General features: G+C 50.4%; 1 protein-coding gene across 3 annotated transcripts in view; it reads left to right on the forward strand.

Annotated features, from left to right (window-relative positions):
- Positions 1–8,297: 8,297 nt before the first annotated feature.
- ERCC4 (ERCC excision repair 4, endonuclease catalytic subunit) overlaps positions 8,298–24,321 on the forward strand; it is a 39,005-nt gene continuing 22,981 nt past the window's right edge. The window contains exons 1-2 of one of the 3 annotated variants that reach the window (XM_076052866.1): positions 8,298–8,437; positions 23,666–23,935. In XM_076052866.1, the coding sequence (XP_075908981.1) occupies positions 23,756–23,935 (180 nt within the window). In that variant the 5' untranslated portion in view covers positions 8,298–8,437; positions 23,666–23,755. The remainder of the gene's footprint in view (positions 8,438–23,665; positions 23,936–24,321) is intronic. The other 2 variants (XM_076052865.1, XM_076052867.1) reach the window with 2 other exon arrangements.

Below are 24,321 nucleotides of genomic sequence, written 5' to 3' on the forward strand. Positions count from 1 at the left end.
GGTGGAGGTGGTTGTGGTGGTGGTTGTGGTGGTGGTTGTGGTTGTGGTGGTGGTGGTTGTGGTGGTGGTTGTGGTGGTGGTTGTGGTGGTGGTGGTTGTGGTGGTGGTGGTTGTGGTGGTGGTGGTTGTGGTGGTGGTGGTTGTGGTGGTGGTTGTGGTTGTGGTGGTGGTGGTTGTGGTGGTGGTGGTTGTGGTGGTGGTTGTGGTGGTGGTGGTGGTGGTTGTGGTGGTGGTGGTTATCGCGACACGCCACGGTGACACGAGCGAGCGCTTCAGAAGGTGAACACGATGAGTGCCGTCCACGCTGGTACAGAGAGGGGCTTGTCCGGCTCCCCAGCGTTCGAAGAAGACGCGCTGCACATCACCGACACGTGTGTGTGGTACGTGGCGTGCTCCAGCCGGAGCCGCGCCTTGAGCAGGCCCCTGAACACTGGAAGCAGCACAGAGCAGCCGTCAGTGCCACCTTGCAGCATCGCTTTATTTCTCGTTCTGTACACCGCCAACTTCGCCTGAGCACAGGCGAAGTTGGCGAGGTCATGGCGCTTGTTAGCCAGGTAAGGCACCACCCCCATGAGAGGGGGGAGAGAGAGGGGGGAGATGGGAGAGAGAGAGAGGGGGGTAGAGAGAGAGGGTAGAGAGAGAGGGGGGTAGAGAGAGAGGGGGGTAGAGAGAGGGGGTAGAGAGAGAGGGGGGTAGAGAGAGAGGGGGGTAGAGAGAGGGGGTAGAGAGAGAGGGGATAGAGAGAGGGGGTAGAGAGAGAGGGGGGTAGAGAGAGGGGGTAGAGAGAGAGAGGGGGGTAGAGAGAGAGGGGGGTAGAGAGAGAGGGGGTAGAGAGAGAGGGGGGGTAGAGAGAGAGGGGGGGGTAGAGAGAGAGGGGGGTAGAGAGAGGGGGTAGAGAGAGAGGGGGTAGAGAGAGAGGGGGGTAGAGAGAGAGGGGGTAGTGAGAGGGGGGGTAGAGAGTGAGGGGGGTAGAGAGGGGGGGTAGAGAGAGGGGGGGGGGTAGAGAGAGGGGGTAGAGAGAGAGGGGGTAGAGAGAGAGGGGGTAGAGAGAGGGGGTAGAGAGAGAGGGGGTAGAGAGAGAGGGGGGTAGAGAGAGAGAGGGGGTAGAGAGAGAGGGGGGTAGAGAGAGGGGGTAGAGAGAGAGGGGGTTAGAGAGAGGGGGTAGAGAGAGAGGGGGGTAGAGAGAGGGGGTAGAGAGAGAGGGGGGTAGAGAGAGGGGGTAGAGAGAGAGAGGGGGGTAGAGAGAGGGGGGTAGAGAGAGAGGGGGGTAGAGAGAGGGGGTAGAGAGAGGGGGGGGGTAGAGAGAGGGGGGGTAGAGAGAGAGGGGGGTAGAGAGAGGGGGTAGAGAGAGAGGGGGGGGTAGAGAGAGAGGGGGTAGAGAGAGAGGGGTGGTAGAGAGGGGGGGTAGAGAGAGGGGGGGTAGAGAGAGGGGGGGTAGAGAGAGGGGGTAGAGAGAGGGGGGGTAGAGAGAGGGGGGGGGTAGAGAGAGGGGGTAGAGAGAGGGGGGGTAGAGAGAGAGGGGGGGTAGAGAGAGGGGGTAGAGAGAGAGGGGGTAGAGAGAGAGGGGGTAGAGAGAGAGGGGTGGTAGAGAGGGGGGTAGAGAGAGAGGGGGGGTAGAGAGAGGGGGTAGAGAGAGGGGGGGTAGAGAGAGGGGGGTAGAGAGATAGAGAGAGGGGGGTAGAGAGAGGGGGTAGAGAGAGAGGGGGGGTAGAGAGAGGGGGGGGGGGTAGAGAGAGGGAATGGGTAAGGAGAGCAGAGCGTGAAATCTTTCATTTAAAAAAGGGGGGGTTACAGAAAGCAAAGCATTAAAAAAACGAAATGATGAACGAAGCAAAGTGCCGACTACACCGAGCATCATCTTGTTTCCTCTGACCCTAAACAAAGGAGGAGAGTGAGAGAAAGGGAGAGAGAGAGAGGGCTGTGCGGAATTGGGGTTTTTTTTGCGTTTCTGCAAAACGCCTCAACGCACTCCACCCATCCGCTACGATTTCCCTGCCCCTCTCTCTAGCCCTCTCACTGTGGCCTCTTTCCACCACCACCACCCCGCCACCACCACCACCACCACCGTTTTCTCCCATCGCCGTTCCATTCACTGCCCCCAACCACCCAACCAAACGTATCTCTCTCTCTCTCTGGCTCCGAAATCTCCCTTGAGCTCACAGAGCCCCGTGTCCCCCAGGGCACCAACAGCAGCCACTGTTGGTGCCGTGGGGGTCCGAACACCCCCCCCCCCCACCACAGCGTGTCTAGATGTGACTAAGAGACACCCACAGAGCGTCTACAAGTGGCTAAGAGACACCCACAGAGTGTCTAGATGTGACTAAGAGACACCCACAGAGTGTCTAGATGTGACTAAGAGACACTCACAGAGTGTCTAGATGTGACTAAGAGACACCCACAGTGTGTCTAGATGTGACTAAGAGACACTCACAGAGTGTCTAGATGTGACTAAGAGACACCCACAGTGTGTCTAGATGTGACTAAGAGACACTCACAGAGTGTCTAGATGTGACTAAGAGACACCCACAGAGTGTCTAGATGTGACTAAGAGACACCCACAGTGTGTCTAGATGTGACTAAGAGACACTCACAGAGTGTCTAGATGTGGCTAAGAGACACCCACAGTGTGTCTAGATGTGACTAAGAGACACCCACAGCGTGTCTAGATGTGACTAAGAGACACCCACAGTGTGTCTAGATGTGACTAAGAGACATCCACAGAGTGTCTAGATGTGACTAAGAGACACCCACAGCGTGTCTAGATGTGACTAAGAGACACCCACAGCGTGTCTAGATGTGACTAAGAGACACCCACAGCGTGTCTAGATGTGACTAAGAGACACTCACAGCGTGTCTAGATGTGACTAAGAGACACCCACAGCGTGTCTAGATGTGACTAAGAGACACCCACAGCGTGTCTAGATGTGACTAAGAGACACCCACAGTGTGTCTAGATGTGACTAAGAGACACCCACATCGTGTCTAGATGTGACTAAGAGACACCCACAGTGTGTCTAGATGTGACTAAGAGACACCCACAGTGTGTCTAGATGTGACTAAGAGACACCCACATCGTGTCTAGATGTGACTAAGAGACACCCACAGCGTGTCTAGATGTGACTAAGAGCCTCCCACAAAGTGTCTAGATGTGACTAAGAGACACCCACAGCGTGTCTAGATGTGACTAAGAGACACTCACAGCGTGTCTAGATGTGACTAAGAGACACCCACAGCGTGTCTAGATGTGACTAAGAGACACCCACAGAGTGTCTAGATGTGACTAAGAGACACCCACAGTGTGTCTAGATGTGACTAACAGACACTCACAGCGTGTCTAGATGTGACTAAGAGAACCCACAGAGTGTCTAGATGTGACTAAGAGACACCCACAGCGTTTCTAGATGTGACTAAGAGACACCCACAGCGTGTCTAGATGTGACTAAGAGACACCACAGCGTGTCTAGATGTGGCTAAGAGACACCCACAGTGTGTCTAGATGTGACTAAGAGACACCCACAGCGTGTCTAGATGTGGCTAAGAGACACTCACGGTGTGTCTAGATGTGACTAAGAGACACCCACAGCGTGTCTAGATGTGGCTAAGAGACACTCACGGTGTGTCTAGATGTGACTAAGAGACACCCACAGCGTGTCTAGATGTGACTAAGAGACACTCACAGCGTGTCTAGATGTGACTAAGAGACACCCACAGCGTGTCTAGATGTGACTAAGAGACACCCACAGAGTGTCTAGATGTGACTAAGAGACACCCACAGTGTGTCTAGATGTGACTAACAGACACTCACAGCGTGTCTAGATGTGACTAAGAGAACCCACAGAGTGTCTAGATGTGACTAAGAGACACCCACAGCGTTTCTAGATGTGACTAAGAGACACCCACAGCGTGTCTAGATGTGACTAAGAGACACCACAGCGTGTCTAGATGTGGCTAAGAGACACCCACAGTGTGTCTAGATGTGACTAAGAGACACCCACAGCGTGTCTAGATGTGACTAAGAGACACCCACAACGTGTATAGATGTGACTAAGAGACACCCACAGCGTGTCTAGATGTGACTAAGAGACACCCACAACGTGTATAGATGTGACTAAGAGACACCCACAGCGTGTCTAGATGTGACTAAGAGACACCCACAGAGTGTCTAGATGTGACTAAGAGACACCCACAGCGTGTCTAGATGTGGCGAAGACACTGAGTCGGTGACGTCACCACGGCGCTTGTGCCAGGCTAGGTGCACTTTGAGGCCACGTGAAGTGTCGAAGGCCCGCTGGCAGGTCAGGGAACAGACCCAGGTGCCATGCGTCGACTGTGCCAACTCGGTGCGTTTTATCCTCCCGGCGCTCCGCTCGTTGTTGTGAGCGTCGCTCCTCCGGAGGCCCTTCGCTCTATGCTGGAGGTGCGACTGCCTCGAAGCGCCCAGCAGCAGCGTCCTTCACGAGCCTCCTCCTCCACGGAGGCCGATCTTGACGACCGCTGGTACCGGTCGTGGGGGCAAGCCCACTCAGCTCCACATCCCACTCTCCTAACCAGCATCACATCCATCTCCTCTCCAGCCCGTGCTGCGCCCGTTTCGCTCCTCCCCCATCCCCCCGTCTATCCGGCCAAATTGAAGCTGGTTGGACGTGCGGTGGCTGATGCATGCGGCTACGTGACACCCCAAAGATCCCCCGTGTAGCCTGTAACAGACTGCAGAGGCAAAGTGCTGTTAGCGAGCAGCACCTATGAAGGCCGGAAACGGTACACGAGGGGGTGGGTGGCCAGCACCACGCCCGACCGCCTTTGTCTCCCAAGTGGCGATGTTCACACACCGCACCGGGTACTCATTTGAGGCCGAGTCCCGGGAGGCCCGGGACCGGTTCAGATAATCGTCACCGCTGTTGGCCGTGAGTGGGAATCGAACTCAGGTCGCCGGGTTCGTAGCGCAGTGTAGCAATAGCCACTACACTATCGTTACGTGACCCCACACACACTCGGACAACAACAACAACAACCGCCATTCGCCACGACGACTCTTGTGCCAGGCTAGGTGCACGTTGGGGCCACGTGAAGTGTCGAACGCCCGCTGGCAAAGAAGTCACGGGGCAGACCCAGCAGGTGCCACGGGTCGACTGACTGAGATGACCGGCCGATGCACCACCTGTACTCCCTATTGTGCCAGGCTAGGTGCACCAGGAGGTCACGGGGCAGACCCAGCAGGTGCCACGAGTCGACTGACTGAGATGACAAACACACTCAGACACACACACACTCAGACACACACTCAGACACATACAACAACAACCGCCATTCGCCACTAAGTGGCGGTGACGTCACCACGACGCTTGTGCCAGGCCATGTGCACCTTGAGGCCACGTGAAGTGTCGAACGCCCGCGGGCAGGAGGTCACGGGGCAGACCCAGCAGGTGCCACGGGTCGACTGACTGAGATGACTGGCTGATGCACCACCTGTGTCCCCTACTGTGCCAACCTGCTGTGCTTTAGCCACCCGGCGCTCCGCTCATTGTTGTGAGCGTTGCTTCTCCGCCCTCCGTTGTTGTTGGAGAGCGACTGTCTCCAACTGCCCAGTAGCGTCCTTCACGAGCCTCCTCCACAGAGGCCGATCTTGACACCGCTGGTACCAGTCATCGGCAAGTCCACTCAGACACACACACACTCATCTCTACACACAGAGTTCCTCACGGCGAGCACTTCCAAAACCACGTGTCCCGCCGGCTGAAGAGGAAGTCGTGGTCAAACAGAAACCGATTTTTTTAAATTTTCATTTCAAATGAAGCCGACAACACCCCACCCACCCACCCCACCCCCTCGAGAGCCCGAAATAAATCGATAATTGATCCACGTTCAATGCTGCGCCGTCAATCGACCAGCGATCCTTCGCTCGCTCTCGTATTTTTTAAAAAAAAAAATTATGATATAATATAGTATTGTCATCAGTATGACTAAAGTATACCAAGTTTGCAGTCGATACCACATTGCGAAGTGGGTAAAAATTGAGTTACAAGATTCGAGGATACAACAACAGCGACAGACAGAGCGAGTTAAATAAAAGCGTGTAAAATAATAATTTAAAAAAACACAACACTAGTAATGTTTTTCACCTGAAAAAGGCTACTTGTGTTGTGGCCGAAACGTCGTGAGAATTTTATCGTCTTATTTTGCTTTATTGTTTTATTCTCATTCCGCGTGGTGACTTTACCGAAAGAACCAAAGAAGATGAATCCTTGCAGTCACGAAAGCTTCAAATCGAAACTAGCAATGTTACTATTACTCCTTGGTTGTTAAAGTCTTCACCTGAAGACGGTAGCTTGCGTTGCGATCGAAACGTCGCGATCTGTTATGTGTGCTACCCACGTGACTTTAGCGAAAGAACCAAAGATTCGTGCAGTCACGAAAACTTCAAATCAAGATTTAACTTTTTTTATTCTTTGATGGGAAGAAAACAACAACAACAATAATAATAATATCTCGAACCCGTAGGCAATGCCGAATTGAGGTCCAACGAATAAAAATCGATCGATCGATCAATCAACGCACGCCGCGTTCAATGCAGAATGGTCTTGACTGCTGTAACGCGTGGATCAGAGACGCGTCAACGTTGCACCAACGTTGGCCCAACGTTGGTGCAACGTTGGCCTAACGTCGGCCCAACGTTGGGCCAACGGTTGGCACGTTTTCTGGCGTAGCTGTTGAGAGAGAGAGATTAAAAAAAGGCACGCTGTGAATGGAACTCAATAGTCAGACAGATGGAACAACCACGTTGATTAGAGGACACGCGCTAAGCGGATGCACGGCGCTATCGTGCGTGCACGTTGAACTTCTTTCGCGCCGTACGTGGCCAACCAGCCGTGCTGATCGGAGGTGCGGAGTCCCCGAGGTTGGTCGAGACCGGCGAAGGAGTGAGAGTCAAAAGGCAGGAGACGCGCCCGTTCGGAGCTGCTAAAGGGAGCGACGCAACTTGAACTTCACCGTGCGAGACATTCGTGGATTGTCAAGCGTCGCGAGGAACGTTTCGAGGGGAGGCCTTCATCCAGCGGTGGATTGACCATGGGCCCATGGGTGATGATGATGATGATGACAAACATGACGACGTTTTAGGATGTTGTTGTTATTATTGTTGTTGTTGCTGCTGCTGCTTTCTAACAGCAACTATAACAGCATGGGGGGGGGGGGGGGGCTTATACCACTCCTGTGTACTAGCGTTAACATTTCTAGCACTTCGAGAACATTACTTCAGGATTGTTGTTGTTGTTTTTGTGTGTGTGTGTTTAGCTTGTTGTCCTTTCCCCGCACGGATGGCTACGTACGACACATGACTGGAACGTACATCGATCGGCCAGTTAACCATCATCTGCATGTATTCGATATATATCTCAAAAAGGTCGTGGGTCTCTCCTGGGTCGGCTCGGCCTCAAATGAGTACCCGGCGCGGCGTGTGAACATCTGCGCCGGTGGCAGACAAAGGCGGCCGGGCGTGGGTTTTCACGCTCAGCACTTGCCCCGCCAGTCCGCGATGGGCTACACGGGGAACCTTTGTCTCCGTGCCGGGTCTGGAAATCAACAAAAGCATTCCCATCTGCGTTTCATTGTGCGGAATTCCTCTGCGTCTGGCTTGTACAGCAGGACCACGTGCGTCTCGACATTAGACACCCACCCCTCCACTTCCCTGCCCCCCCCACTGCACTGCCCCACCCTTTCCTGCCCCCCCCCCCCACTGCCCTGCCCCGCCCCACGCTTCCCTGGAGTGTATAGTAGTGTAGTGTATAGTGTAGTGTATAGTAGTGTAGTGTATAGTAGTGTATAGTGTAGTGTATAGAGGTGTATAGTGTATAGTAGTGTAATGTATATTAGTGTAGTGTATATTAGTGTAGTGTATAGTAGTGTAGTGTATAGTAATGTAGTGTATAGTAGTGTATAGTGTAGTGTATAGTGTGTAGTGTATAGTGTAGTGTATAGTAGTGTAGTGTTAAGTAGTGTAGTGTATAGTGTAGTGTATAGTGTAGTGTCTAGTAGTGTAGTGCTCAACAGTATGGGTTTGCACGGTAATGCTACTGCTGTTGTTCCACCATCGTCGCCATTGTTGTTGTTATCTCTGCACCATCGTCGCCATTGTTGTTGTTGTTATCCCTGCATCATCGTTGCCATGGTCACCATTAATCACAACAGCCCCCCCCCCGCTGCTTCACCAGAGGGGGGGGGGGGCATTATCGCCCCGCCCCCTCCCCCCCAAAATCCTCCCTCACGATTGGTCGCCCCCTCCCCCCCAAAATCCTCCCTCGCGATTGGTCGGCTGCACGGAGCTGACGTCACGCGAACCCCGGAAGCGGCCGTGGCGGCAAAGTCACGAGCCTCTCTCTCCGGCTAATTTAATTTGTTTCGTTAACCACAATTAACTTTCTCCGGCGGCGAACGCAGACAAGTAAGCCGCGTCTGGGTTGTGTGTCGGGTTGTTTGTGTTTATCTCTCGGGATGGGGCTTTGTGGGATGCGCGTTGAGATTTATAAGGGGGCACGGGGTGACCGACAAGGTCTGCGTTGGTCTGTAGTAAGGTAGGGGCACTGGTAAGGGGTTGACAGGTAATGTAGTGGTGAGTGTGGTGGTGAGTGTAGTGGTGAGTGTAGTGGTGAGTGTACTAGTGCTGAGTGTAGTGGTGAGTGTAGTGGTGAGTGTACTAGTGGTGAGTGTAGTGGTGAGTGTACTAGTGGTGAGTGTAGTGGTGAGTGTAGTGGTGGTGAGTGTACTGGTGGTGAGTCTAGTGGTGGTGAGTGTAGTGGTGAGTGTAGTGGTGAGTGTACTAGTGGTGAGTGTACTAGTGGTGAGTGTAGTGGTGAGTGTAGTGGTGGTGAGTGTACTGGTGGTGAGTGTAGTGGTGGTGAGTGTACTAGTGGTGAGTGTACTAGTGGTGAGTGTACTAGTGGTGAGTGTACTAGTGGTGAGTGTGCTAGTGGTGAGTGTAGTAATGAGTGTACTAGTGGTGAGTGTAGTGGTGAGTGTGCTAGTGGTGAGTGTAGTAGTGGTGAGTGTGCTAGTGATGAGTGTGCTAGTGGTGAGTGTACTAGTGGTGAGTGTGCTAGTGGTGAGTGTGCTAGTGGTGAGTGTGCTAGTGGTGAGTGTAGTGGTGGGTGTGCTAGTGGTGAGTGTACTAGTGGTGAGGGTAGTGGTGAGTGTACTAGTGGTGAGTGTGCTAGTGGTGAGTGTGCTAGTGGGAGTGTGCTAGTGGTGAGTGTAGTGGTGAGTGTAGTGGTGGTGAGTGTAGTGGTGGTGAGTGTAGTGGTGAGTGTACTAGTGGCGAGTGTAGTGGTGAGTGTACTAGTGGTGAGTGTACTAGTGGTGAGTGTAGTGGTGGGTGTGCTAGTGGTGAGTGTACTAGTGGTGAGTGTAGTGGTGAGTGTAGTGGTGAGTGTGCTAGTGGTGAGTGTAGTAGTGGTGAGTGTAGTGGTGAGTGTAGTGGCGAGTGTGCTAGTGGTGAGTGTAGTGGTGAGTGTATTGGTGAGTGTGCGAGTGGTGAGTGTAGTGGTGGGTGTGCTAGTGGTGAGTGTAGTGGTGAGTGTACTAGTGATGCGTGTGCTAGTGGTGAGTGTAGTAGTGGTGAGTGTACTAGTGGTGAGTGTGCTAGTGGTGAGTGTAGTGGTGAGTCTTCTAGTGGTGAGTGTACTGCTGGTGAGTGTGCTAGTGGTGAGTGTACTAGTGGTGAGTGTACTAGTAGTGAGTGTGCTAGTGGTGAGTGTAGTGGTGAGTCTTCTAGTGGTGAGTGTACTGGTGGTGAGTGTGCTAGTGGTGAGTGTACTAGTGGTGAGTGTAGTAGTGGTGAGTGTACTAGTGGTGAGTGTGCTAGTGGTGAGTGTACTGGTGGTGAGTGTGCTAGTGATGAGTGTACTAGTGGTGAGTGTAGTAGTGATGAGTGTGCTAGTGGTGAGTGTAGTGGTGAGTGTACTAGTGGTGAGTGTAGTGGTGAGTGTAGTGGTGGTGAGTGTACTGGTGGTGAGTCTAGTGGTGGTGAGTGTAGTGGTGAGTGTAGTGGTGAGTGTACTAGTGGTGAGTGTACTAGTGGTGAGTGTAGTGGTGAGTGTAGTGGTGGTGAGTGTACTGGTGGTGAGTGTACTAGTGGTGAGTGTACTAGTGGTGAGTGTACTAGTGGTGAGTGTACTAGTGGTGAGTGTGCTAGTGGTGAGTGTAGTAATGAGTGTACTAGTGGTGAGTGTAGTGGTGAGTGTGCTAGTGGTGAGTGTAGTAGTGGTGAGTGTGCTAGTGATGAGTGTGCTAGTGGTGAGTGTGCTAGTGGTGAGTGTGCTAGTGGTGAGTGTGCTAGTGGTGAGTGTAGTAGTGGGTGTGCTAGTGGTGAGTGTACTAGTGGTGAGGGTAGTGGTGAGTGTACTAGTGGTGAGTGTGCTAGTGGTGAGTGTGCTAGTGGTGAGTGTGCTAGTGGGAGTGTGCTAGTGGTGAGTGTAGTGGTGAGTGTAGTGGTGGTGAGTGTAGTGGTGGTGAGTGTAGTGGTGGTGAGTGTACTAGTGGCGAGTGTAGTGGTGAGTGTAGTGGTGAGTGTACTAGTGGTGAGTGTAGTGGTGGGTGTGCTAGTGGTGAGTGTACTAGTGGTGAGTGTAGTGGTGAGTGTAGTGGTGAGTGTGCTAGTGGTGAGTGTAGTAGTGGTGAGTGTAGTGGTGAGTGTAGTGGCGAGTGTGCTAGTGGTGAGTGTAGTGGTGAGTGTATTGGTGAGTGTGCGAGTGGTGAGTGTAGTGGTGGGTGTGCTAGTGGTGAGTGTAGTGGTGAGTGTACTAGTGATGCGTGTGCTAGTGGTGAGTGTAGTAGTGGTGAGTGTACTAGTGGTGAGTGTGCTAGTGGTGAGTGTAGTGGTGAGTCTTCTAGTGGTGAGTGTACTGCTGGTGAGTGTGCTAGTGGTGAGTGTACTAGTGGTGAGTGTACTAGTAGTGAGTGTGCTAGTGGTGAGTGTAGTGGTGAGTCTTCTAGTGGTGAGTGTACTGGTGGTGAGTGTGCTAGTGGTGAGTGTACTAGTGGTGAGTGTAGTAGTGGTGAGTGTACTAGTGGTGAGTGTGCTAGTGGTGAGTGTACTGGTGGTGAGTGTGCTAGTGATGAGTGTACTAGTGGTGAGTGTAGTAGTGATGAGTGTGCTAGTGGTGAGTGTAGTGGTGAGTGTAGTGGTGGTGAGTGTAGTGGTGAGTGTACTAGTGGCGAGTGTAGTGGTGAGTGTACTAGTGGTGAGTGTACTAGTGGTGAGTGTAGTGGTGGGTGTGCTAGTGGTGAGTGTACTAGTGGTGAGTGTAGTGGTGAGTGTAGTGGTGAGTGTGCTAGTGGTGAGTGTAGTAGTGGTGAGTGTAGTGGTGAGTGTAGTGGCGAGTGTGCTAGTGGTGAGTGTAGTGGTGAGTGTATTGGTGAGTGTGCGAGTGGTGAGTGTAGTGGTGGGTGTGCTAGTGGTGAGTGTAGTGGTGAGTGTACTAGTGATGCGTGTGCTAGTGGTGAGTGTAGTAGTGGTGAGTGTACTAGTGGTGAGTGTGCTAGTGGTGAGTGTAGTGGTGAGTCTTCTAGTGGTGAGTGTACTGCTGGTGAGTGTGCTAGTGGTGAGTGTACTAGTGGTGAGTGTACTAGTAGTGAGTGTGCTAGTGGTGAGTGTAGTGGTGAGTCTTCTAGTGGTGAGTGTACTGGTGGTGAGTGTGCTAGTGGTGAGTGTACTAGTGGTGAGTGTAGTAGTGGTGAGTGTACTAGTGGTGAGTGTGCTAGTGGTGAGTGTACTGGTGGTGAGTGTGCTAGTGATGAGTGTACTAGTGGTGAGTGTAGTAGTGATGAGTGTGCTAGTGGTGAGTGTGCTAGGGGTGAGTGTGCTAGGGGTGAGTGTACTAGTGGTGAGTGTACTAGTGGTGAGTGTACTAGTGGTGAGTAGTAGTGGTGAGTGTACTAGTGGTGAGTGTAGTAGTGATGAGTGTGCTAGTGGTGAGTGTGCTAGGGGTGAGTGTGCTAGGGGTGAGTGTACTAGTGGTGAGTGTACTAGTGGTGAGTGTACTAGTGGTGAGTAGTAGTGGTGAGTGTACTAGTGGTGAGTGTAGTGGTGAGTGTACTAGTGGTGAGTGTGCTAGTGGTGAGTGTAGTGGTGAGTGTACTAGTGGTGAGTGTGCTAGTGGTGAGTGTACTAGTGGTGAGTGTAGTGGTGAGTCTTCTAGTGGTGAGTGTACTGGTGGTGAGTGTGCTAGTGGTGAGTGTACTAGTGGTGAGTGTACTAGTAGTGAGTGTGCTAGTGGTGAGTGTAGTGGTGAGTCTTCTAGTGGTGAGTGTACTAGTGGTGAGTGTACTAGTGGTGAGTGTAGTGGTGAGTGTACTAGTGGTGAGTGTACTAGTGGTGAGTGTAGTGGTGAGTGTAGTGGTGAGTGTAGTAGTGGTGAGTGTAGTGGCGAGTGTGCTAGTGGTGAGTGTAGTGGTGGGTGTGCTAGTGGTGAGTGTAGTGGTGAGTGTACTAGTGATGCGTGTGCTAGTGGTGAGTGTAGTAGTGGTGAGTGTACTAGTGGTGAGTGTGCTAGTGGTGAGTCTTCTAGTGGTGAGTGTACTGGTGGTGAGTGTGCTAGTGGTGAGTGTACTAGTGGTGAGTGTACTAGTAGTGAGTTTGCTAGTGGTGAGTGTAGTGGTGAGTCTTCTAGTGGTGAGTGTACTGGTGGTGAGTGTGCTAGTGGTGAGTGTACTAGTGGTGAGTGTAGTAGTGGTGAGTGTACTAGTGGTGAGTGTGCTAGTGGTGAGTGTACTGGTGGTGAGTGTGCTAGTGATGAGTGTACTAGTGGTGAGTGTAGTAGTGATGAGTGTGCTAGTGGTGAGTGTGCTAGGGGTGAGTGTGCTAGGGGTGAGTGTACTAGTGGTGAGTGTACTAGTGGTGAGTGTACTAGTGGTGAGTGTACTAGTGGTGAGTGTAGTGGTGAGTGTACTAGTGGTGAGTGTGCTAGTGGTGAGTGTAGTGGTGAGTGTACTAGTGGTGAGTGTGCTAGTGGTGAGTGTACTAATGGTGAGTGTACTAGTGAGTGTGCTAGTCGTGAGTGTACTGGTGGTGAGTGTACTGGTGGTGAGTGTACTAGTAGTGAGTGTGCTAGTGGTGAGTGTAGTGGTGAGTCTTCTAGTGGTGAGTGTACTGGTGGTGAGTGTGCTAGTGGTGAGTGTACTAGTGGTGAGTGTAGTAGTGGTGAGTGTACTAGTGGTGAGTGTGCTAGTGATGAGTGTACTAGTGGTGAGTGTAGTAGTGATTAGTGTGCTAGTGGTGAGTGTGCTAGGGGTGAGTGTGCTAGGGGTGAGTGTACTAGTGGTGAGTGTACTAGTGGTGAGTGTACTAGTGGTGAGTAGTAGTGGTGAGTGTACTAGTGGTGAGTGTAGTAGTGATGAGTGTGCTAGTGGTGAGTGTGCTAGGGGTGAGTGTGCTAGGGGTGAGTGTACTAGTGGTGAGTGTACTAGTGGTGAGTGTACTAGTGGTGAGTAGTAGTGGTGAGTGTACTAGTGGTGAGTGTAGTGGTGAGTGTACTAGTGGTGAGTGTGCTAGTGGTGAGTGTAGTGGTGAGTGTACTAGTGGTGAGTGTGCTAGTGGTGAGTGTACTAGTGGTGAGTGTAGTGGTGAGTCTTCTAGTGGTGAGTGTACTGGTGGTGAGTGTGCTAGTGGTGAGTGTACTAGTGGTGAGTGTACTAGTAGTGAGTGTGCTAGTGGTGAGTGTAGTGGTGAGTCTTCTAGTGGTGAGTGTACTAGTGGTGAGTGTACTAGTGGTGAGTGTAGTGGTGAGTGTACTAGTGGTGAGTGTAGTGGTGAGTGTAGTGGTGAGTGTAGTAGTGGTGAGTGTAGTGGCGAGTGTGCTAGTGGTGAGTGTAGTGGTGGGTGTGCTAGTGGTGAGTGTAGTGGTGAGTGTACTAGTGATGCGTGTGCTAGTGGTGAGTGTAGTAGTGGTGAGTGTACTAGTGGTGAGTGTGCTAGTGGTGAGTCTTCTAGTGGTGAGTGTACTGGTGGTGAGTGTGCTAGTGGTGAGTGTACTAGTGGTGAGTGTACTAGTAGTGAGTTTGCTAGTGGTGAGTGTAGTGGTGAGTCTTCTAGTGGTGAGTGTACTGGTGGTGAGTGTGCTAGTGGTGAGTGTACTAGTGGTGAGTGTAGTAGTGGTGAGTGTACTAGTGGTGAGTGTGCTAGTGGTGAGTGTACTGGTGGTGAGTGTGCTAGTGATGAGTGTACTAGTGGTGAGTGTAGTAGTGATGAGTGTGCTAGTGGTGAGTGTGCTAGGGGTGAGTGTGCTAGGGGTGAGTGTACTAGTGGTGAGTGTACTAGTGGTGAGTGTACTAGTGGTGAGTGTACTAGTGGTGAGTGTACTAGTGGTGAGTGTACTAGTGGTGAGTGTAGTAGTGATGAGTGTGCTAGTGGTGAGTGTGCTAGGGGTGAGTGTGCTAGGGGTGAGTGTACTAGTGGTGAGTGTACTAGTGGTGAGTGTACTAGTGGTGAGTAGTAGTGGTGAGTGTACTAGTGGTGAGTGTAGTGGTGAGTGTACTAGTGGTGAGTGTGCTAGTGGTGAGTGTAGTGGTGAGTGTACTAGTGGTGAGTGTGCTAGTGGTGAGTGTACTAGTGGTGAGTGTAGTGGTGAGTCTTCTAGTGGTGAGTGTACTGGTGGTGAGTGTGCTAGTGGTGAGTGTAGTGGTGGGTGTGCTAGTGGTGAGTGTAGTGGTGAGTGTACTAGTGATGCGTGTGCTAGTGGTGAGTGTAGTAGTGGTGAGTGTACTAGTGGTGAGTGTGCTAGTGGTGAGTGTGCTAGTGGTGAGTCTTCTAGTGGTGAGTGTACTGGTGGTGAGTGTGCTAGTGGTGAGTGTACTAGTGGTGAGTGTACTAGTAGTGAGTTTGCTAGTGGTGAGTGTAGTGGTGAGTCTTCTAGTGGTGAGTGTACTGGTGGTGAGTGTGCTAGTGGTGAGTGTACTAGTGGTGAGTGTAGTAGTGGTGAGTGTACTAGTGGTGAGTGTGCTAGTGGTGAGTGTACTGGTGGTGAGTGTGCTAGTGATGAGTGTACTAGTGGTGAGTGTAGTAGTGATGAGTGTGCTAGTGGTGAGTGTGCTAGGGGTGAGTGTGCTAGGGGTGAGTGTACTAGTGGTGAGTGTACTAGTGGTGAGTGTACTAGTGGTGAGTGTACTAGTGGTGAGTGTACTAGTGGTGAGTAGTAGTGGTGAGTGTACTAGTGGTGAGTGTAGTAGTGATGAGTGTGCTAGTGGTGAGTGTGCTAGGGGTGAGTGTGCTAGGGGTGAGTGTACTAGTGGTGAGTGTACTAGTGGTGAGTGTACTAGTGGTGAGTAGTAGTGGTGAGTGTACTAGTGGTGAGTGTAGTGGTGAGTGTACTAGTGGTGAGTGTGCTAGTGGTGAGTGTAGTGGTGAGTGTACTAGTGGTGAGTGTGCTAGTGGTGAGTGTACTAGTGGTGAGTGTAGTGGTGAGTCTTCTAGTGGTGAGTGTACTGGTGGTGAGTGTGCTAGTGGTGAGTGTACTAGTGGTGAGTGTACTAGTAGTGAGTGTGCTAGTGGTGAGTGTAGTGGTGAGTCTTCTAGTGGTGAGTGTACTAGTGGTGAGTGTACTAGTGGTGAGTGTAGTGGTGAGTGTACTAGTGGTGAGTGTAGTGGTGAGTGTAGTGGTGAGTGTAGTAGTGGTGAGTGTAGTGGCGAGTGTGCTAGTGGTGAGTGTAGTGGTGGGTGTGCTAGTGGTGAGTGTAGTGGTGAGTGTACTAGTGATGCGTGTGCTAGTGGTGAGTGTAGTAGTGGTGAGTGTACTAGTGGTGAGTGTGCTAGTGGTGAGTCTTCTAGTGGTGAGTGTACTGGTGGTGAGTGTGCTAGTGGTGAGTGTACTAGTGGTGAGTGTACTAGTAGTGAGTTTGCTAGTGGTGAGTGTAGTGGTGAGTCTTCTAGTGGTGAGTGTACTGGTGGTGAGTGTGCTAGTGGTGAGTGTACTAGTGGTGAGTGTAGTAGTGGTGAGTGTACTAGTGGTGAGTGTGCTAGTGGTGAGTGTACTGGTGGTGAGTGTGCTAGTGATGAGTGTACTAGTGGTGAGTGTAGTAGTGATGAGTGTGCTAGTGGTGAGTGTGCTAGGGGTGAGTGTGCTAGGGGTGAGTGTACTAGTGGTGAGTGTACTAGTGGTGAGTGTACTAGTGGTGAGTGTAGTAGTGGTGAGTGTAATAGTGGTGAGTGTAGTGGTGAGTGTACTAGTGGTGAGTGTGCTAGTGGTGAGTGTAGTGGTGAGTGTACTAGTGGTGAGTGTGCTAGTGGTGAGTGTACTAATGGTGAGTGTACTAGTGAGTGTGCTAGTCGTGAGTGTACTGGTGGTGAGTGTACTGGTGGTGAGTATACTACTGGTGAGTGTAGTAGTGGTGAGTGTGCTAGTGGTGAGTGTGCTAGTGGTGAGTGTAGTGTTGGTGAGTGTACTAGTGGTGAGTGTGCTAGTGGTGAGTGTACTATTGGTGAGTGTAGTGGTGAGTGTGCTAGTGGTGAGTGTGCTAGTGGTGAGTGTACTAGTGGTGAGTGTACTAGTGGTGAGTGTAGTGGTGAGTGTACTAGTGGTGAGTGTACTAGTGGTGAGTGTAGTAGTGGTGAGTGTGCTAGTGGTGAGTGTACTAGTGGTGAGTGTAGTGGTGAGTGTGCTAGTGGTGAGTGTGCTAGTGGTGAGTGTACTAGTGGTGAGTGTAGTAGTGGTGAGTGTGCTAGTGGTGAATGTAGTAGTGGTGAGGGTAGAGGTGTGTGTGCTAGTGGTGAGTGTAGTGGTGAGTGTAGTGGTGAGTGTATCAGTGGTGAGTGTGCCAGTGGTGAGTGTGCTAGTGGTGAGTGTAGTAGTGGTGAGTGTACTAGTGGTGAGTGTACTAGTGGTGAGTGTGCTAGTGGTGAGTATAGTAGTGGTGAGTGTACTAGTGGTGAGTGTAGTGGTGAGTGCTAGTGGTGAGTGTACTAGTGGTGAGTGTGCTAGTGGTGAGTGTGCTAGTGGTGAGTGCTAGTGGTGAGTGTACTATTGGTGAGTGTAGTGGTGAGTGTGCTAGTGGTGAGTGTACTAGTGGTGAGTGTGCTAGTGGTGAGTGTAGTGGTGAGTGTACTAGTGGTGAGTGTGCTAGTGATGAGTGTGCTAGTGGTGGGTGTAGTGGTGAGTGTACTAGTGGTGAGTGTACTAGTGATGAGTGTGCTAGTGGTGAGTGTACTAGTGATGAGTGTGCTAGTGATGAGTGTAGTGGTGAGTGTAGTGGTGAGTGTGCTAGTGGTGAGTGTACTAGTGGTGAGTGTGCTAGTGGCGAGTGTAGTAGTGGTGAGTGTGCTAGTGGTGAGTGTACTGGTGGTGAGTGTACTAGTGGTGAGTGTAGTAGTGGTGAGTGTGCTAGTGGTGAGTACTGGTGGTGAGTGTACTAGTGGTGAGTGTACTAGTGGTGAGTGTACTAGTGGTGAGTGTGCTAGTAGTGAGTGTACTAGTGGTGAGTGTACTAGTGGTGAGTGTACTAGTGGTGAGTGTAGTAGTGGTGAGTGCTAGTGGTGAGTGTGCTAGTGGTGAGTGTGCTAGTGGTGAGTGTGATAGTAGTGAGTGTACTAGTGGTGAGTGATCTAGTGGTGAGTGATCTAGTGGTGAGTGTACTAGTGGTGAGTGTGCTAGTGGTGAGTGTACTAGTGGTGAATGTCTTTCATCCCGATGACGATCGCTTGTTTTGTAATAGAAACGTCATAATTTGTTTATTTAATATATATTTTTATTAATTTGTATCTAAGTGACTTTACCGAAAGACCCAAAGAATATTGTCTTAATTGTGTTTCTCCCTTGTGGTAATAGGGCTTCATCTTGCATTGTTAACATCATTGTTATCATTTGTCTTGCATCATTATTTATATGCCTGCTGTATTTTGAATTGTTTATCATTGTTATGAGACCTCCTTTGCCAGTAATAAGATATAGGAATAGGTTTTACCCTTTTAACTGGCACAAAAACTGACACCTTTATTCAAGGCATCATGTTTGCAATAACCACAATACAAGCAGTCAAAATGCAAACAAAAGAGACAACTCTGATAATAATATGCACTGTCCTTGAATTTGATTGGTCCACACCCGAGACGGCTTTTCTTAGAGCCCAGTCTCCATTGGTGTTGGACCAGAAGACGCCAAAAGGCGTACTGTAGGGTAAAACCTATTCCTATGTTTATCATCATTTATGTTTATTTATCGTATTGATTATCGGATAATGATGACAATAATGATCATTGTAGGAGCGGTGGCGCAGTGGTTAGCGTAGCGTGGGGCCGTGCGTCAGTGCCACGTGGATGTCTCTCTCGTGCACCTGTCCACGTGGCCTTGATTGAATACTCGAGGGAAAGGCGTGGGTCTCACGTAATGTCAGGATTTGTGTGTTGAGTGTTGTCCTCCCGCCGGCACCTCCCGATTAAGCGCGGTTTGGCTACGTATGGTGCGAAAGAAGTTCTACATGCACGCATACATAGACTCACACAGAGACTCATAGACTCACACAGAGACCCATAGACTCATACAGAGACCCATAGACTCACAGAGAGTCCCATAGACTCACACACAGAGACCCATAGACTCACACACAGAGTCCCATAGACTCACACAGAGACCCATAGACTCACACACAGAGACCCATAGACTCACACACAGAGTCCCATAGACTCACACAGAGACGCATAGACTCACACAGAGACACATAGACTCATACAGAGACCCATAGACTCACAGAGAGACCCATAGACTCGCACAGAGACCCACAGACTCACACAGAGACACAGACTCACACAGAGACCCATAGACTCACACAAAGACCCATAGACTCACACAAAGACCCATAGACTCACACAAAGACCCATACACTCACACAGAGACCCACAGACTCACACAGAGACACATATACTCACACAGAGACCCATAGACTCACACAAAGACCCATAGACTCACACAGAGACCCATACACTCACACAGAGACCCATAGACTCACACAGAGACCCATAGACTCACACAGAGACACAGACACACAGAGACCCATAGACTCACACAGAGACCCATAGACTCACACAGAGACCCATAGACTAACACAGAGACCCCCAGACTCACACAGATACCCATAGACTCACACAGAGACCTATAAACTCACACAGAGACCCATAGACTCACACAGAGACCCATAGACTCACACAGAGACACAGACACACAGAGACCCATAGACTCACACAGAGACCCATAGACTCACACAGAGACCCATAGACTAACACAGAGACCCCCAGACTCACACAGATACCCATAGACTCACACAGAGACCCATAAACTCACACAGAGACCCATAGACTCACACAGAGACCCATAGACTCACACAGAGACACAGACATACAGAGACCCATAGACTCACACAGAGACCCATAGACTCACACAGAGACCCATAGACTAACACAGAGACCCCCAGACTCACACAGATACCCATAGACTCACACAGAGACCCATAAACTCACACAGAGACCCATAGACTCACACAGAGACCCATAGACTCACACAGAGACCCATAGACTCACACAGAGACCCATAGACTTACACAGAGACAAATAGACTTACAGAGACCCATAGACTCACGCAGAGACTCATAGACTCACACAGAGACCCATAGACTCACACAGAGACCGATAGACTCACACAGAGACCGATAGACTAACACAGAGACCCATAGACTCACACAGAGACCCATAGACTCACACAGAGACCCATAGACTTACACAGAGACCCATAGACTCACACAGATACCCATAGACTCACACAGAGACAGACTCACACAGAGACCCATAGACTCACACAGAGACAGACTCATACAGAGACCCATAGACTAACACAGAGACACAGACTCACACAGAGACCGACTCACATAGAGACCCATAGACTCACACAGAGACCCATAGACTCGCACAAAGACCCATAGACTCATGCAGAGACCCATGGACTCACGCAGAGACACAGACTCACACAGAGACCCATAGACTCACACAAAGACCCATAGACTCACACAAAGACCCATACACTCACACAGAGACCCATAGACTTACACAGAAACCCATAGACTCACACAGAGACCCATAGACTCACACAGAGACCCATAGACACACACAGAGACCCATAGACTCGCACAGAGACCCACAGACTCACACAGAGACACATAGACTCACACAGAGACCCATAAACTCACACAAAGACCCATAGACTCACACAGAGACCCATACACTCACACAGAGACCCATAGACTCACACAGAGACGCATAGACTCACACAGAGACACAGACACACAGAGACCCATAGACTCACACAGAGACCCATAGACTCACACAGAGACCCCCAGACTCACACAGATACCCATAGACTCACACAGAGACCCATAGACTCACACAGAGACCCATAGACTCACACAGAGACCCATAGACTCACACAGAGACCCATAGACTCACACAGAGACCCATTGACTTACACAGAGACAAATAGACTTACACAGAGACCCATAGACTCACACAGAGACCGATAGACTCACACAGAGACCGATAGACTCACACAGAGACCCATAGACTCACACAGAGACAGACTCACAAAGAGACCCATAGACTCATACAGAGACCCATAGACTCACACAGAGAAACAGACTCACACAGAGACCCATAGACTCACACAAAGACCCATAGACTCACACAAAGACCCATACACTCACACAGAGACCCATAGACTCACACAGAAACCCATAGACGCACACAGAGACCCATAGACTCACACAGAGACCCATAGACACACACAGAGACCCATAGACTCACACAGAGACCCATAGACTCACACAGAGACCCATAGACTCACACAGAGACCCATAGACTTGCACAGAGACCCACAGACTCACACAGAGACACATAGACTCACACAGAGACCCATAGACTCACACAAAGACCCATAGACTCACACAAAGACCCATACACTCACACAGAGACCCATAGACTCACACAGAGACGCATAGACTCACACAGAGACACAGACACACAGAGACCCATAGACTCACACACAGACCCATAGACTCACACAGAGACCCATAGACTCACACAGAGACCCCCAGACTCACACAGATACCAATAGACTCACACAGAGACCCATAGACTCACACAGAGACCCATAGACTCACACAGAGACCCATAGACTCACACAGAGACCCATAGACTCACACAGAGACCCATAGACTCACACAGAGACCCATAGACTTACACAGAGACAAATAGACTTACACAGAGACCCATAGACTCACACAGAGACCGATAGACTCACACAGAGACCGATAGACTCACACAGAGACCCATAGACTCACACAGAGACCCATAGACTCACACAGAGACCCATAGACTTACACAGAGACCCATAGACTCACACAGATACCCATAGACTCACACAAAGACCCATAGACTCACACAGAGACCCATAGGCTCACAGAGACCCATAGACTCACACAGAGACTCATAGACTCACACAGAAACCCATAGACTCACACAGAGACCCATAGACTCACAGAGAGACCCATAGACTCACACACAGAGACCCATAGACTCACACAGAGACCCATAGGCTCACACAGAGACCCATAGACTCACACAGAGACCCATAGACTCACACAGAGACCCATAGACTCACACAGAGACCCATAGACTCACACAGAGACCCATAGACTCGCACACAGAGACCCATAGACTCCTCACAGAGACCCACAGACTCGTACATAGACCCATAGACTCACACAGAGACCCATCGACTCTTCACAGAGACCCATAGACTCACACAGAGACCCACAGACTCACACAGAGACCCACAGACTCACACAGAGACCCATAGACTCACACAGAGACCCATAGACTCACACAGAGACCCATAGACTCACACAGAGACCCATAGACTCACACAGAGACCCATAGACTCGCACACAGAGACCCATAGACTCCTCACAGAGACCCACAGACTCGTACATAGACCCATAGACTCACACAGAGACCCATCGACTCTTCACAGAGACCCATAGACTCACACAGAGACCCACAGACTCACACAGAGACCCACAGACTCACACAGAGACCCACAGACTCGCACAGAGACCCACAGACTCGCACAGAGACCCACAGACTAGCACAGAGACTCTGTGCGAGTCTATGGGTTTTCTGGTCTAACACTGTTTGAGGCTCGGCTCTAAAGAAAGCTGTCTTCTGGTGTGGACCAATTTAGTTTCAAAGACAATGCATCATCTACTGTCAGAGCAGGTTTTTTTTGTTTGTTTGCACGCTCACCACAAGTACACGTGTGGTTCATGCAGGACAAACTGAAACCTTGCAAAAGGTTTCAGTTTGGTGTTTTAACTTCTTAACGCCTCCTCTTTTTTTCTTCTTGGTTCTTTCGGTAAAGTCACGTAGAAGGGAAATAATAAAATAATAATAAAAATACTACGTAATAAAATACAATTCTCAACGACGTTTCGGGCCACAACGCAAGCAGCCATCCTCAGGTGAAGAAACGGAGGCTGTCGGAAAGACGGCGCTCCCAATGAACACTGCCAAGCTTTTGATTTAATGCTTTCTCGTGACCGCAGGGATACATATTCTTGGTTCTTTGGGTAAAGTCACCACGTAGAAGGGAAACAATAAAATAATAAAAGTATAAAACAATACAATTCTCATATTCTTGGTTCTTTCGGTAAAGTCACCACGTAGAAGGGAAACAATAAAATAATAATAAAATTCTTGCTGTGGTTTTCACACCTGATGATGATTGCTTGTGTTGCAGTCGAAACGTCGTGAGAATTGTATTGTTTTATATTTTATTGTTATTTTATTGTTTCCCTTCTACGTGACTTTACCGAAAGAACCAGGAATATGAATCCCTGCAGTCACGAAAGCTTTAAATCAAAATAGATGGACTCGTCCATCTGAACAACTGGTAAAATTGCTGTCCGTGGTGCTAACGTTAATTTTTAAAAAAACGTCACTTTTTACAAATGTCCCTTGCTGTGGTTTTCGCACCTGATGATGATTGCTTGTGTTGCAGTCGAAACGTCGTGAGAATTTTATTGTTTTACATTTTTATTATTATGACTTTACCGAAAGAACCAGGAATATACTGCTAAGCTTGGCAGCGTATTTTAAAGCTGGGTGGGAGGAGCAGAGTGCCTTGACAAGGGAGTTTACATATCAACAGAGGAAGTTAGCATTGAAGTAGCTATGTTAATGCGAGAGATTAGCAGGATGTTAAGCTCAGAAATTAGCATGTAACTGGTCACGGAAGTGGCTATGTTAAAGTCAGATTTGTAGAGTGTCTTGTCTAACTGATCTAGTTCGGTGCTAGTTCTAGATAGGATTCGTTTCGCATTCGAAGAAGTCGCAGCAGAAACCTGTTTTATTGCCAGAAAGGGTGAAACATATTCTTACATTAGCTGTATTTGTGTGTTTGTTGCGGTGATTTATTTACCTCTCTTGTACTTTGCACTACCACCGTCGTTTTGTTGCTGTGTTTGTCGTTGTTACGTTCTTACCTGCCCCGACGAGCCAACCTGTGAGAAAAGAGCTTCACGGCTCACCAGATTCCTCCCGCAGCACGCGTTCATGTGTTTGACGCTGACCCACGCAATACCTGTGCAGTACTCCCGTTCCGTTAAGCGGCACAACCGACGAACGTCCTTCGCAGGCGGGCACGCCTCCCCGCCCCAGCCCCCGCACCCCGCTGCGGGCATGGAGATGGGATCTCTGCTGGAGCACGAGCGGCAGATGGCGCAGGAGTTGATGGCGGAGGACGGGCTGGTGGTGACGGCGCGCGGGATGGGCGCTGACCGCCTGCTGCTGCACCTCATCGCTCTGCACTGCGAGCCCGGCGCCCTCCTCGTCGTCATCAACACCTCGCCCGCCGAGGAGGTGTGGTGTGCGGCCGGGGCCTCCTGCTTCGGCAGGAAGAGCAGTGGCGGGGAGTAAGAGGGGAAGATGATGACGATGATGATGATGATGATTATTATTATTATTTTGCACTGATGCTGCTGTTGTTGGTGACGGTGGGTGTGCTTGCTGTTCGTGGTGCTGGTGGCGGTGATGATGGTGCTGCTGATGAGGGTGGAAATGCTCATGATCGTGGTGAAAGATGTTAGCCCAGTAGGAACATCACAACGCTGATGGTAATTTTTGATGATGATGATGATGATAACGCGTACGGGTGTGAAAAAATGATGCTGATTATGAGTGCTGATGATTGAAGCTGCTGCTAGTGCTGATAATGATCACACTTCTGATTGTGACAGTCCTCTTGA

Source organism: Petromyzon marinus, chromosome 58 (genome assembly GCF_048934315.1).
Source record: "Petromyzon marinus isolate PM22_M1 ecotype Great Lakes invasive population chromosome 58, UKy_Petmar_22M1.pri1.0, whole genome shotgun sequence".
Lineage (NCBI taxonomy): Eukaryota > Metazoa > Chordata > Hyperoartia > Petromyzontiformes > Petromyzontidae > Petromyzon > Petromyzon marinus.